The 13,528-nt window shown below is 45.8% G+C and overlaps 1 protein-coding gene across 4 annotated transcripts in view; it reads right to left on the reverse strand.

The window, feature by feature from the left end:
* The window catches only part of LOC126291686 (fasciclin-2), an 856,801-nt gene that overhangs the window by 634,767 nt on the left and 208,506 nt on the right, over positions 1–13,528 (reverse strand). For all 4 annotated transcript variants that reach the window (XM_049985310.1, XM_049985309.1, XM_049985308.1 and 1 more), the window contains exon 2: positions 3,144–3,208. In XM_049985310.1, coding sequence (XP_049841267.1) covers positions 3,144–3,198 — 55 coding nt within the window. In that variant the 5' untranslated portion in view covers positions 3,199–3,208. The remainder of the gene's footprint in view (positions 1–3,143; positions 3,209–13,528) is intronic.

Genomic DNA, 13,528 nt, shown 5'->3' on the forward strand with positions numbered 1-13,528 from the left:
TTTCAAAACATGCGGCCCTTAAAGTTAACACGGAGAAGACCGCTGAAATTCCCGCTTACACAAAAGATGCTTCCACAAGAAGATTAACATTTTTATAACTCTATTTACATGCAAAAACTCTTCCTGTTCCCAGCAGACCCCTCCTCCCCCTTGCCTCCTAGAATGTAATTTGCCAAATTTATTCGTCTGCCATTAGTGGCTCGTCCAGCGTTGTCCTCAAACTAAAAACTCTGCGAGATGAGAAAAGGACGACTTTGAAACCTCGAGAGCGAGGATATCAACTGAAAAACAACCTAACGCAGGAGCTGAGCAGCCAGACTGCCGTTATGAGCAGTTACCATACCGTGCAAGAGAATTAGTCACGATGCGGTTGCAAGCGAAAACATCGACATTAAAATTTGTATCCCGAAAACCGGTTGCGGCGTACAGCGTACAGGGCGTCTGAAGAATCAAAACCTTCCCGAGTTTTGTTGAACCCTCGACGGTTTCCTTAGGTGTTCACACCAGCATTACTTAGCTGCTTGTCTTTATTGTACAGGCCGTACTGGTAGCTGTGCGGTCATTGCAGAGGACTGTTAACTGAACGGGCCTGGCTTCGATCCCAGCCGGGTCAGAGATTTTCTCCGCTGCGTTGGCATTATGTTCGCATCGTTGCAACTGACATCCCACCGCTGAGATGGCTGTAGGCACGTAAATTTTGAAAAAAAGTTATTGTACAAGTAATCCGCAGATAGGTCGCTTATTTAATTATTGGTGCATCACGTTTGTCGATGACACATTTATACTCTTTCATGGAATAGAGATAAAGTCTGAATAACTCCATCTACACTCCACAAGCTATCTGATAGTGTATACGGAGGACGTAATGTACTGATTGATTGACTGGAGTTGGCTAAATATATGTGACGCTTTGGCGCTTACAAAATAAATCTGTAACTAAGGTGTAGCTCTTCTTTGGATAAATGGGTAAGGGTCAAACACTGCTCCACAGATTATATTCAGTAGATGACATCGGAAGTTCGCTGAGACTTTTTGCGGATGATGCTGTAGTATATCGAGAGGTTGTAACAATGTAAAATTGTACTGAAATGAAGGAGGATCTGCAGCGGATTGACGCATGGTGCAGCGACAAGTTTAATGTGCTCCGAATACATAGAAGGATAGATGCCTTATCATTTAGCTACAAAATAGCAGGTCAGCAACTGGAAGCAGTTAATTCCATAAATTATCTGGGATTATGCATTAGGAGTGATTTAAAATGGAGTGATCATATTAAGTTGATCGTCGGTAAAGCAGATGCCAGACTGAGATTCATTGGAAGAATCCTAAGGAAATGCAATCCGAAAACAAAGGAAGTAGGTTACAGTACGCTTGTTTGCCCACTGCTTGAATACTGCTCACCAGTGTGGGATCCGTACCAGATAGGGTTGATAGTAGAGATAGAGAAGATCCAACGGAGAGCAGCGCGCTTCGTTACAGGATCATTTAGTAATCGCGAAAGCGTTGCGGAGATGATAGATAAACTCTAGTGTAAGACTCTGCAGGAGAGACGCTCAGTAGCTCGGTACGGTCTTTTGTTAAAGTTTCGAGAACATACCTTCACCGAAGAGTCAAGCTGTATAATGCTCCCTCCTACGTATATCTCGCGAAGCGACCATGAGGATAAAATCAGAGAGATTAGAGCCCACACAGAGGCATACAGACAATCCTTCTTCCCACGAAAAATACGAGACCGGAATAGAAGGGAGAACCGATAGAGGTACTCAGGGTACCTTCCGCCACACCCCGTTAGGTGGCTTGCGGAGTATGGATGTAGATGTAGAACTGTAAATGCAGCACGTTTGGTTGACCTCAAAGGATTTTTTGTAGCTCCACGATATGGGGATTATTCGTGCCTCCACGATATGGAACTATTTAATATAAAACTACAAAAGTGTTTTGCTATTATTGTTTTGTTACATCAGCGCCACAGAGACCAGAAAAGAGCTGTTGATTGTTTTCGCATGGTCAATTAAGTTGTTTCATCCTTTTAGTTTTATTCAGATGTGTTTAAGCCGTTTCGTATCGCCATCAGTATGAAGAAGAGTGTCAACATAAGAACAATATAACGGGTGATTCGGCTGCCCCTGGTGCTGGGTGTTATGCAACCTGTAATGCCTTCAAATACCACCAACCACTTCATATTATCTCGCTCGCTACACACAAACTATTAGTTCTACAGAAAAAAACAAAGAGGACCGACCATTTGTAAGAAACTTGATATAATTAAATTTAGTAGTAGGATACGTTAGACGCTCTAGTTTTCCAATTAGTCAAAAAAAATGTGACCCTCAAAGTCGTTTTTCTTGAATAATTCATAAACCATGGCCAACAGCTAATCTACATCTACATCTACATCTACATCTACATTCATACTCCGCAAGCCACCTAACGGTGTGCGGCGGAGGGCACTTTACGTGTCACTGTCATTACATCCCTTTCCTGTTCCAGTCGCGTATGGTTCGCGGGAAGAACGACTGTCTGAAAGCCTCCGTGCGCGCTCTAATCTCTCTAATTTTACATTCGTGATCTCCTCGAGAGGTATAAGTAGGGGGAAGCAATATATTCGATACCTCATCCAGAAACGCACCCTCTTGAAACTTAGCGAGCAAGCTACACCGCGATGCAGAGCGCCTCTCTTGCATACTTTGCCATTTGAGTTTGTTAAACATCTCCGTAATGCTATCACAGTTACCAAATTACCCTGTGACGAAATGCGCCGCTCTTCTTTGAATCTTCTCTATCTCCTCCGTCAACCCGATCTGGTACGGATCCCACACTGATGAGCAATACTCAAGTGTAGGTCGAACGAGTGTTTTGTAAGCCACCTCCTTTGTTCAAATGGCTCTGGGCACTATGGGACTTAACATCGATGGTCATCAGTCCCCTAGAACTTAGAACTACTTAAACCTAACTAACCTAAGGACAGCACACAACACCCAGCCATCACGAGGCAGAGAAAATCCCTGACCCCGCCGGGAATCGAACCCGGGAACCCGGGCGCGGGAAGCGAGAACGCTACCGCACGACCACGAGCTGCGGACGATGGTCCCTGGGAAGGAAAGAAAAGAAGTAAACAGCAAAGTGTTGGGATCCAGACTCACCTGCCAGACAGCCCAGGAAGCAGGCGAGCAGCACGGCACACGACACGGTCCGCATCTCTTCCCACCTGCAACAGACAGGAGCTCCGGTCAGCACATCGCAAGTGTCAGCGCACAGAAACAAGACGCACGTGTCGTTCTGCAGAACACGCCCAGCGAGCTGCAGCGAAGGAAGAGCGTCTCCAGTAAAAGGGCTGCTCGCAACAGTGCCCGGCAACTGCTTTCTGCCGGGCAAGACCCTCAGACTGACCGTCCTTTTAGTGCTCAGCCTGAACACGGGTTGGCAGAGGCGTCGATACCGACACAGCTCCCATTAAAAAAAAAAAAAAAGGGTTGAAATGGGTCTGAGCACTATGGGACTTCACATCTGAGGTCATCAGTCCCATAAACCTAACTAACCTAAGGACATCACACACACCCATGCCCGAGGCGGGATTCGAACCTGCGACCGTAGCGGTCGCACGATTCCAGACTACGCGCCTAGAACCGCCAGACCACCGCGGCCGGCATCTCCCATCTCCCGTTCTAGTGCCACATTATGAAAACTGTGAGGAGAGAATTTTAGTAGCAAAGATCGCATTCAATACTGCTTACTCCTCACGACCGGTTACAAAGGTAAAGACTGTCACCTTGAGATCTGTAATGTGATGCATTTACATTGACTACATGTACAATCATTATTTACATTTACCGTTACAAATCAGGGAATGGAAATTCTACGGTTTCATACCTTGAAAAATTGCTTTTCTATATCTCCCGCTCCAATACGACTGTATCAAACATGCCATGTTGACATTATAGCGGGCAGTGTGCAGCACAGTCCACAAAGGTTTGTTAAAAATAAAAACAGGTTTGTAAGAAATTAAAACAATACAGTTGCAAAGCACGTTGAGTACCTAGCGAAGTCTACAGACGCAACATTTCACAGATGCTCGTGAGGTGTTGAAATGCATGCCTTATCTGTGACTTACAGTCAGGTAGTTGAATTGTGTATTTCAAAGAATGTGGATCCATTATGTATTTACCTCGTCATGTAAGTGTAGACATATGCACAACTGTTACGCAACTCATCATTTAACAAGCATCAATGGAATGCTACGTGCCTGGTCATTCGTAGTTACACAAGGTGCTTTTTAATTGTATTGTTTTTAATTCCTACAAAATTGTATTTGTTTTCAACAAATCTTTGAGGAATGCTCTACATACTATCCACCATAATGCTAATATGGCATGTGTGGTACGGTCATAGTGGAACAGGAGACGTAACAAGAATTTTTTAAGGTATGAACACAAAGAATTTCCATTTCCTCATTTGTGACGGCAAATACATAAATAATTTATATGTATTCAATGAAAATGCATCACGTTACAGACCAGAAGACGACAGTATTAACTGTTGAAATCAGATTAAATAGTACTGAATAAGATCTTAGTTATTAAATGTCTCTTCGAAGCACACACAGATCCCTTCCTCCCATCTCTAATTATGAGAAATTTCAATCAAAAGCGCGAAACTTCACCAACACACGGTATGGAATGGAGGTAATTTATTTGTATTTTCATTATTGTTTGTTTAGTGGAAGCAATAACTTTTAGGTCGATGTTTTACGTTTCTTGTTCACCGTGCGAGACTGCAGTTTTCTCTCGACATAACCCTCTGCTGTTTTCAGGAGCACCCGACCTACCAGTAAGCTCACAAATAATTACGCGGTGACATGTTTGAATACCACCGAACCATCGGTTTCATAAATTACGGTTCCAAAATATTGACACGAATTATTTATGGAAGAATGGCAAAACTGGTAGAACCCGACCTCCTGATTAGGTTCCAAAGGAATGTAGGAACTGCGAGGCCATGCTGACAATTCGACTTACCAGGTAGGCTTAAGGAAAGAAATCTACATTTATAGTATTTGTAGATTTGGACAAAGCTTTTGGCATGGTTGACTGAAAAACACGCTTTGCAATTTTGAAGGTAGCAGGGACAAAATACAGGAACCCAAAGGGTACGTACGATTTGTACAGAGAACAGACTGCAGCTATATATTGGCGTGAAAGGAACTGGCAGTTGACAAAGGAGTGGGACAAGCATGAAGCCTATCCCACATACACTATGCGATCAAAAGTATCCGGACACCCCGAAAAACAAACGTTTTTCATATTAGGTGCGTTGTGCTGCCACCTACTGTCAGCTATTCAATATCAGCGATATCGGTAGTCAATAAACATCGCGAGAGAACACAATGGGGCGCTCTGCTGACTCGCGGACTTCGAAATGGTCTAACGATTGGTTGTCACTTGTCTCATACGGCTGTACGCGAGATTTCCACACTCCTAAACATCCCTAGGTCCACTGTTTCCAAAGTGATACTGAAGTGGAAACGTGAAGGAACACGCACAGCACAAAAGCCTACAGGCCGACCTCGGCTGTTGACTGACAGAGACCGCCGACAGTTGAAGAGGGTCGTAATGTGTAATAGGCAGACATCTAGCCAGGCCATCACACAGGAATTCCAAACTGCATCAACATCCACTTCAAGTACTATGACAGTTAGGTGGGAGGTGAGAAAACTTTGATTTCATGGTCGAGCGGCTGCTCATAAGCCACACATAACGCCGGTAAATGCCAAACGACGCGACGCTTGGTGTAAGGAGCGTAAACATGGGACGATTGAACAGTGGAAAAACGTCGTGTGGAGTGACAAATCACAGTATACAATGTGACGATCCGATGGCAGGGTGTGGATATGGCGAATGCCCGGTGAACGTCATCTGCCAGCGAGTGTATGCCAACAGTAAAATTCGGAGGCGATGGTGTTACGGTGAGGTCGCGTTTTCCATGGAGGGGGCTTGCACCCCTTGTTGTTTTGCGTGGCACTATCACAGCACAGGCCTACAATGATGTTTAAAGCACCTTCTTGCTTCTCACTGCATCTTTCAGCAAGATCGAGCACCTGTTGTTAACGCACGGCCTGTGACGGTTACACGACAGTAACATCTCTGTAATGCACTGGCCTGCACATAATCCTGACCTAGATCCTATACAACACGTTTGGGAACGCTGACTTCGTGCCAGGCCTCAACGACCGACATCGATACCTCTCCTCAGTGCACCACTCATTGGAGAATGGACTGCGTTTCCCCAAGAAACCTTCCAGCACCTGATTGAACGCATGCCTGCGAGAGTGGAAGCTGTCATGAAGGCTACAGCTGAGCCAATACCATATTTAATTCCAACATTATCGATGGAGGGAACCACGAACTAGTAAGTCATTTTCAGCCAGGTGTCCGGATACTTTTGATCACGTAGTGTAATATGCTGTCTGCACATTGAACACGCGGTAAAGGGAACCAAGGAGAAATTTAGATTGGAAAGTTCAGGGACAAGAAGTAAATCTCTGCGCTTTGCCGATGACACTGTAATTGTCAGAAACGGCAAAATATTTGAAAGAGCAGTTGAACTGAATTGATGGCGTCTTGAAAATAGATTATAACATGAATATCAACAAAATTAAAACTAGGTTTATAGAATGTTATCGAATTAAATCGGACGATGCTGACAGATATTAGATTAGGAAATGGGACACCAAAAGTAGTAGGAAAGTTTTGCTATTTGGGCAAGAAAATAAGTGGTGATGACCGAAGTAGGCAGGATAAAAATGCAAAGCGGCAATAACAAGGAAAGAGTTCTGGAAAAGAGGAAACTGTTAAACATCTAATATAAATTGAAGCGTCAGGAGTGTAAGTGAGGATCTTTCCACTGATGACTGAGGGACGGTATACTGAACAGGTGGCGGAAAAGTGGGCAGGGTCGGGGCTCAAGACCTGACTGCATTGTCCCCCCCCCCCCCCCCCCAGGAACCAAGGAAGGTGTAGGCGATGCTGAGTAGAGGTACAAAGAACAGCAATGAGACAATGTTCACTCATTTATCTTCTTTTATTTGATTACATCTGAGTGTAGTAGGAAACCATTGTCGCTGAGAGCAACAGTCCAATGAACAGAGAATAAGCAGAACCAAAAGAGGAAAATGCGTGGACCAACTACTGATTGCAGTGACAGAACAACTTCTGGAGAAACACACTGAGACTTTTTTTTTGTTTATTTGGTCTTTGAGTGTGTACTCAATTTAGCCATCGGCAACACATAGTGACAATGTACACAGAATTGAATAAACAAATACAGTCATGCATATTTACAAGAATAAAAAGCTTAACTGTTACCATTTTGTACATAATGTTTTAAAAATTGAATTGAATTGGAAAATAATTAAAAGTGTCTTGGCTTACAATGCACAGCAATTCTGAAATATCTTCATCAACAAGACATATTTATAATAAACGTACACCATTAAAACCTACAGATTGTGACCAGTACTCATGATGAAGTTAACTGTCACTTTATATAGACGAACGTCTTTAGTACACAAAAGAGAAGAAGCTGATTGAGGAAGATGGTAGCCCATACTCAGCAATGTCTTCAGAAAAACCAACTGTTCAGGGTAAAATTTGGGGCATACTGCGAGTGCAGAAAGAGGAGTAGGCAAGGGAATATCTGATGGAGAGTCGTACGGGTAATTAGGGCCAGCATCTATTGCACCGAGAACCAGACACCTATCGCCGATCCGCAAACCAGTGTGACAGTGTGACGAGTGTCGATTGCGGAGGAGCAGTACTAGAGAGTGTCGAGCGACAAGTGGTGCTGGAGGGGCAGCAAGAATGGTGGTCGAGTGAGTTGTAAGCGGTACAATTCACCGGAGTATGACGAGTGAGCACGTCCCCCTGATCATCGTGGGGTTGACCCTCTCTAATACCGATTCGCGAGTGATATGAGACACAAAGTGACAAGTGCCGAAGTACGTGTTTCGCGTCAACCGCGTCGGCCAGCAACAACCATGGATTGCAGTGAGGATTGTTGTGAATGTTAACCATAATCATTGCGTGTGACAAAGTACTTGAAATCAGCAACCAATAAAAAGATGTAACTGTAATTAGTTGTGTAAGGCGAAGGTAGCAACTGCCTCAGAATCTGTGTGTTAGTAGTTTGTACATCGCAACCTTTATGGTCCTTAATAATAGACAAACTTTCAATAATTCCACTATTCAGTCTCAGAACACCCGCACTCGGTTGAAATACCCCCGAAACCACAGCAGAAAAACCGATAGCCTTTCATCCATTAAGCACACGGTCATATGATTATAATAATTAACTGTTTGGCGGCTTCGGTAAATTACACAAAATCCCAATAAGGAATTTAATCGGCGGTGTTTCAAAGGTGTGACATGAAACTCACCGAAAATGGATGGACTTCTACTGAACACGAAACGGCAGTGCCTTTACACGAAATGGGGTATGGTGTCTTGTTCTCTGCTGGCCCAAGTCTTCCTGCTTGCGAGGTAGGGAGCGTTCTTGTTTACTATTCTTTCTACTTTACGTAACGCGTCCCGGAAAAATAGCAGAACGTATTTTGTGTTACACATGCCTAAATCCCTCCTCAACGTGAAACAGGAAGTGACGTCACAGAACTCGTGACCGCCACATGAACGTTAGTCACCCAACTCATCTCGTGTGCCGGCGGCTGAAGCGACTAAACGATCCCGTGACGAACCGTACCGCTCTCCGTTGGCCATTCTTTACCTCCTCCTATTCGCCCCAGACTGATGAACAACACTCGCTTCCCCCGACATTCCAGAGCAGATTGGAGAGCCATCCTCTCGCAGCTGCAGCGGCACCGGCTGCGGGCCAGTGGCTGGTAATGACATGGACGGAGGGGAGACTTAATAGCGGGTGTGCTGTGCTAGGCAGTCCCTTACAAGACGGTCGGCAGTGTCGCGCCGTGTCCCGCCCCCACAAACAAGGGCGCGACAGGGGGGCGCGCATAATGCAGTAATATATCGCCGCGCCCTGCGGCACTGTATTAACTCTCCCCAGCCCGTGTGTCTCAAGGACGCTGAATTCCGGCCCTGCGAAGGGCGTGCGGAGCGAGGCAAGGGTTGTGACGGACAATGGCGACGAGCGCAACAGGTAGGACGGGCAGCCAGGGCGCGCGGGACCTGTCCCCCACGCCGGGGACGGCCCGCACGGTGCTGCCAACCTCCCGCCAACAACTACTAACACCTGTTCACGCGATCCACTTTACTGCCTCAATCAACTACTCGTGGCAAATGAATCTATTGCAGCGCCCCCCAGTCTTTTATTACTGCTCCCAGTCTCGAGTGTCAGAGCGGGTATTTTCTCTTATACGTCGGTGTCGAAATTTTCGTCGTGTGTTGTCAGAGCTGACTACATTTGCACTCTACCAAACCTACAGTTCGGTAATTTTGGTGCGTTAAATAAATGACATACACTGAAGAGCCACAGAAACTGGTACACCTGCCTAATAACGTGAAGGCACTAGAGTGCGCAAATGTCCCTGGCGCCACTCTGTAGCAGTTCTGGACGTATGAGGTGCCGCACTGTCCTGTTGGAATTTCCCTAGCCCGTCGGAATGCATAATGGACATGACTGGATGCAGGTGGTCACACAGGATCCTTACGTACGTGTCACCTGCCAGAGTCGTATCTAGACGTATCAGGGGTCACATATCACTCCAACTGCACGCGCCCCACACCATTACAGAGCCTCCACCAGCATCAACAGTCTCCTCCTGACATGCAGGGTCCATGGATTCATGAGGTTGTCTCTACATCCGTGAACTTCCATCCGCTCCAAACAACTTGAAACAAGAGTCGTGCGACTAGACAACATGTTACCAGTCATCAACAGTCCTGTGTTGACAAGCCCAGGTGAGGGGTAAAGCTTTGTGTCGTGAAGCCATCTAGGGTACACAAGTGCGTCTTCGGCTCCGTAAGCCCATATCGATTACCTTCCGTTGAATGGTTCGCACGCCGACACTTGTTGATGGCCCAGCTTTGAAATCTGCAGCATATGTCACGTTGAACGATTCTCTTCAGTCGCCGTTGGTCCCTTTTTTTGCAGGATCTTTTTTCCGGCCGCAGCGGTGTCGGAGATGCCCAGTTTCTAGACGGTTCACCTCTTTCCGTTTCTAGGGTAATCTAGTAAGCCACTGATCGCATACGCAAACAAAGCGATTGAAATGAAGTAACGCCCCATAGGTCTGCAACACACATAACATACAGGTAACGACCTTAACCGATCAAGGCTACCAGGAAAACTACCGAAGTCTACACTTATTATAGTCGACTGTACTCTACTGCTGAGTGATTCGGCAGCCAAATGGTGAAGGTGGGGCTGTGGGAAACTATCCTTTTCACTAAAAAAACGAAATACAGCGACAGAGTATTGGGACAAGCATTGATAATAGAGTTAATTTTTGACCGAAACGTAATTCGTGGTGGATATTTTGAGCAAATGTGGCATGGCGAATCCTGCATACCGCTGAAAACTGAAAGAAACAGGAAACGTGTTATCTAGATATTGAACAAAATGTACATTTTATCTACTTGATAGAATATATAGTTACAAACACGTCAAACAATGTTTAGAAAGGAATTAAGAGGTCCTTTTTATCTTATCCTTTGTATCTTGATGTCTCTGTACGGGCCAAATAACAAATCTGCTGCAGAGTGAAAATTTAAACTAAGCACTTTTTTTCAGCTAGCGTTATCACATGTAATGTAACTTTGCAATGAGTAAGGAATCACAGAAACGCCGGATGATCACATAGTTTAAAGATCCGTTTGTCGACTTCCGTGTCACAATGACGTTTTAAAAATATCCCGATAAAATATAAACGTCGTGTGACTAGGGCCTCCCGTCGGGTAGACCGTTTGCCGGTTGCAAGTCTTTCGATTTGACCGCACTTCACCAACTTGCGTGTGGATGTGGATGAAATGATGATGATTAGGACAACACTACACCCAGTCCCTGAGCGGGGAAAATCTCCGACACAGCCGGGAATCGGATCTGAGTCCTTAGGATTGGGATTCTGTCGCGATGACCACTCAGCTACCAGGGGCGTCAAGTTCCCGATTATCCGAGATAATGCGGATAATCCACAATACACAAGTTTTTTCACAATAACCGGTTTATACTTTATTTACAAAACATGCTACATGTTACATTTAAGACACCACTGCATTATCTACACGTTGCTCGCGGGATCTTGGTTCAAATGGCTCTGAGCACTATGCGACTTAACTTCTGAGGTCATCAGTCGCCTAGAATTTAGAACTAATTAAACCTAACTAACCTAAGGACACCACACACATCCATGCCCGAGGCAGGATTCGAACCTGCGACCGTAGCGGTCGCTCTGCTCCAGACTGTAGCGCCCAGAACCGCACGGCCACTCCGGCCGGCTTCGCGGGAACTGACAAGTTGTTCACACACGGACACTTAAAACAGCCTTTATTTCATTTGCTTTCAGTTGACTTCTTCTCTTTAAGTTAACTTATTTCCTGATGACTGGTCGCATTGCGCGAGAAGTCAGAATGACGGTACAGTTAAACCAATTTTGTCCTGCACACCTGACGGTGACCACCGCCTCTGTTCGGCGTCAATTCGCAGCTTCCACTCACAGACGGCAGGTGGCAGCACTGGGAGTGAAAAACAAGAAGCGCGTCGATTTTATCTGACGGCCGAGGGGGCATGTTCATTCGGGCCAAAGATAAGAAGCATTTCCGAAACGGCTAGGTTTGTAAACTGTTCGCGTACCGCCAAGGTTGAAGTATATCGTGCCTGGAAAAATGGTGCTAGCGGAGGCAACTGTGGTGCGCCATGGGACACAGATGATAGACGTGCACGTGCCAACACACGTGAGCTCCTGAGTCGCTGACCGCACAGATGAAGCGAGAGCTACCAGCAGTGACAACACAATGACGTTCGGCGAAAACGTTGCTGCGCACGGGCCTTCCCAACAGGCACCACGGTTCAACCTCCCACGCTGACTGCTATTCATCGTAGACGGGACGTAGAACGGCGACAAGTGCCTTTTCTGGTTAATCACATTCCGCCACGCGGGATTAGCCGAGCCGTCCAGGGCGCTGCAATCATGGACTGTGCGGCTGCTCCCGGCGGAGGTTCGAGTCCTCCCTCGGGTATGGATGTGTGTGTTTGTCCTTAGGATAATTTAGGTTAAGTAGTGTGTAAGCTTAGTTAATGACGACCTTAGCAGTTAAGTCCCATACGATTTCACACACAGTTGAACGTTTTTGAACAATCACATTTCACGCTCCATGGAACAGATGGCCGTTGACGTGGACGGCGCGAATCGTCCGAAAGCGAACACCCTGTAACAGTCGAGTGTGGTGTGCGTACTGTAAGACCTTCGGTACACACACCATCAGATTAGTTGACTTGTCGTTCTAACGAAGTAGGCGAGTGTCAGCAATATGTCTCGTGGTCTTAACGTGGCGTGTTTATCTTTTGCCATTAGATCAGACGATAGAAATGCCACTTGCACGCTTAGAGTAGCAGATTGACGCTGACCAACTTTAAACAGAACTTGGTTAATTTTCACACACATTTATTAAAATAATAGCAAGCGTAAAAATAACTTTGTTCTGGATGCTATTCACACACTCTTCGCGCCACGGAAGCTCAAAGGAAACAAATCTCAGTCGCAGAGTACATTACCCAGCACCTATGATCTCTTGTAAATCGACTGGTCCAGCAGGTACAGCCGTACAGCAGTGTGGGGAGTGAATCCGCCCGTATTTTTCAGTTCCCTTCCTAGAGCTCTCATAACATGCTCCAGTGCAGAGGTAACTTACTGTCTAACATTCACGTCAAATTCTGGATTATTGTTTTGTACACTAAATATGCTGTTCAATACCATCTTCACATCACACGGCGTACACTCTCCCTCTTTATATTCCAAACGTAATTAACTGCACCGCCTTGCAGTCGTCCGCGCTCCAGAAGTTGGTTATCCAGGCTTCTAACGGGTGGTCCCATTCACGTGACTGGACAGTGTATAACAACAAATCAACTCATTTCGGTTCAAATGGCTCTGAGCTCTATGGGACTTAACATCTATGGTCATCAGTCACCTAGAACTTAGACCTACTTAAACCTAACTAACCTAATGACATCACACAACACCCAGCCATCACGAGACAAAGAAACTCATTTCGGTACCTCGGTGTGGTTCAGATATCTCCTTGTGGCTTCCTTGTTCTATCCAACACTTTGATGGTTGGTAGTGGTTAGTGTTTAACGTCCCGTCGACAACGAAGTCATTAGAGACGGAGCGCAAGCTCGGGTTAGGGAAGGATTCGGAAGGAAATCGGCCGTGCCCTTTCAAAGGAACCATCCGTGCATTTGATTTAGGGAAATCACGGAAAACCTAAATCAGGATGCCCGGAGACGGGACTGAACCGTCGTCCTCCCGAATGCGAGTCCACCACTTTCTGGTCGCTGTAGCCAC

Source organism: Schistocerca gregaria, chromosome 9 (genome assembly GCF_023897955.1).
Source record: "Schistocerca gregaria isolate iqSchGreg1 chromosome 9, iqSchGreg1.2, whole genome shotgun sequence".
NCBI lineage: Eukaryota > Metazoa > Arthropoda > Insecta > Orthoptera > Acrididae > Schistocerca > Schistocerca gregaria.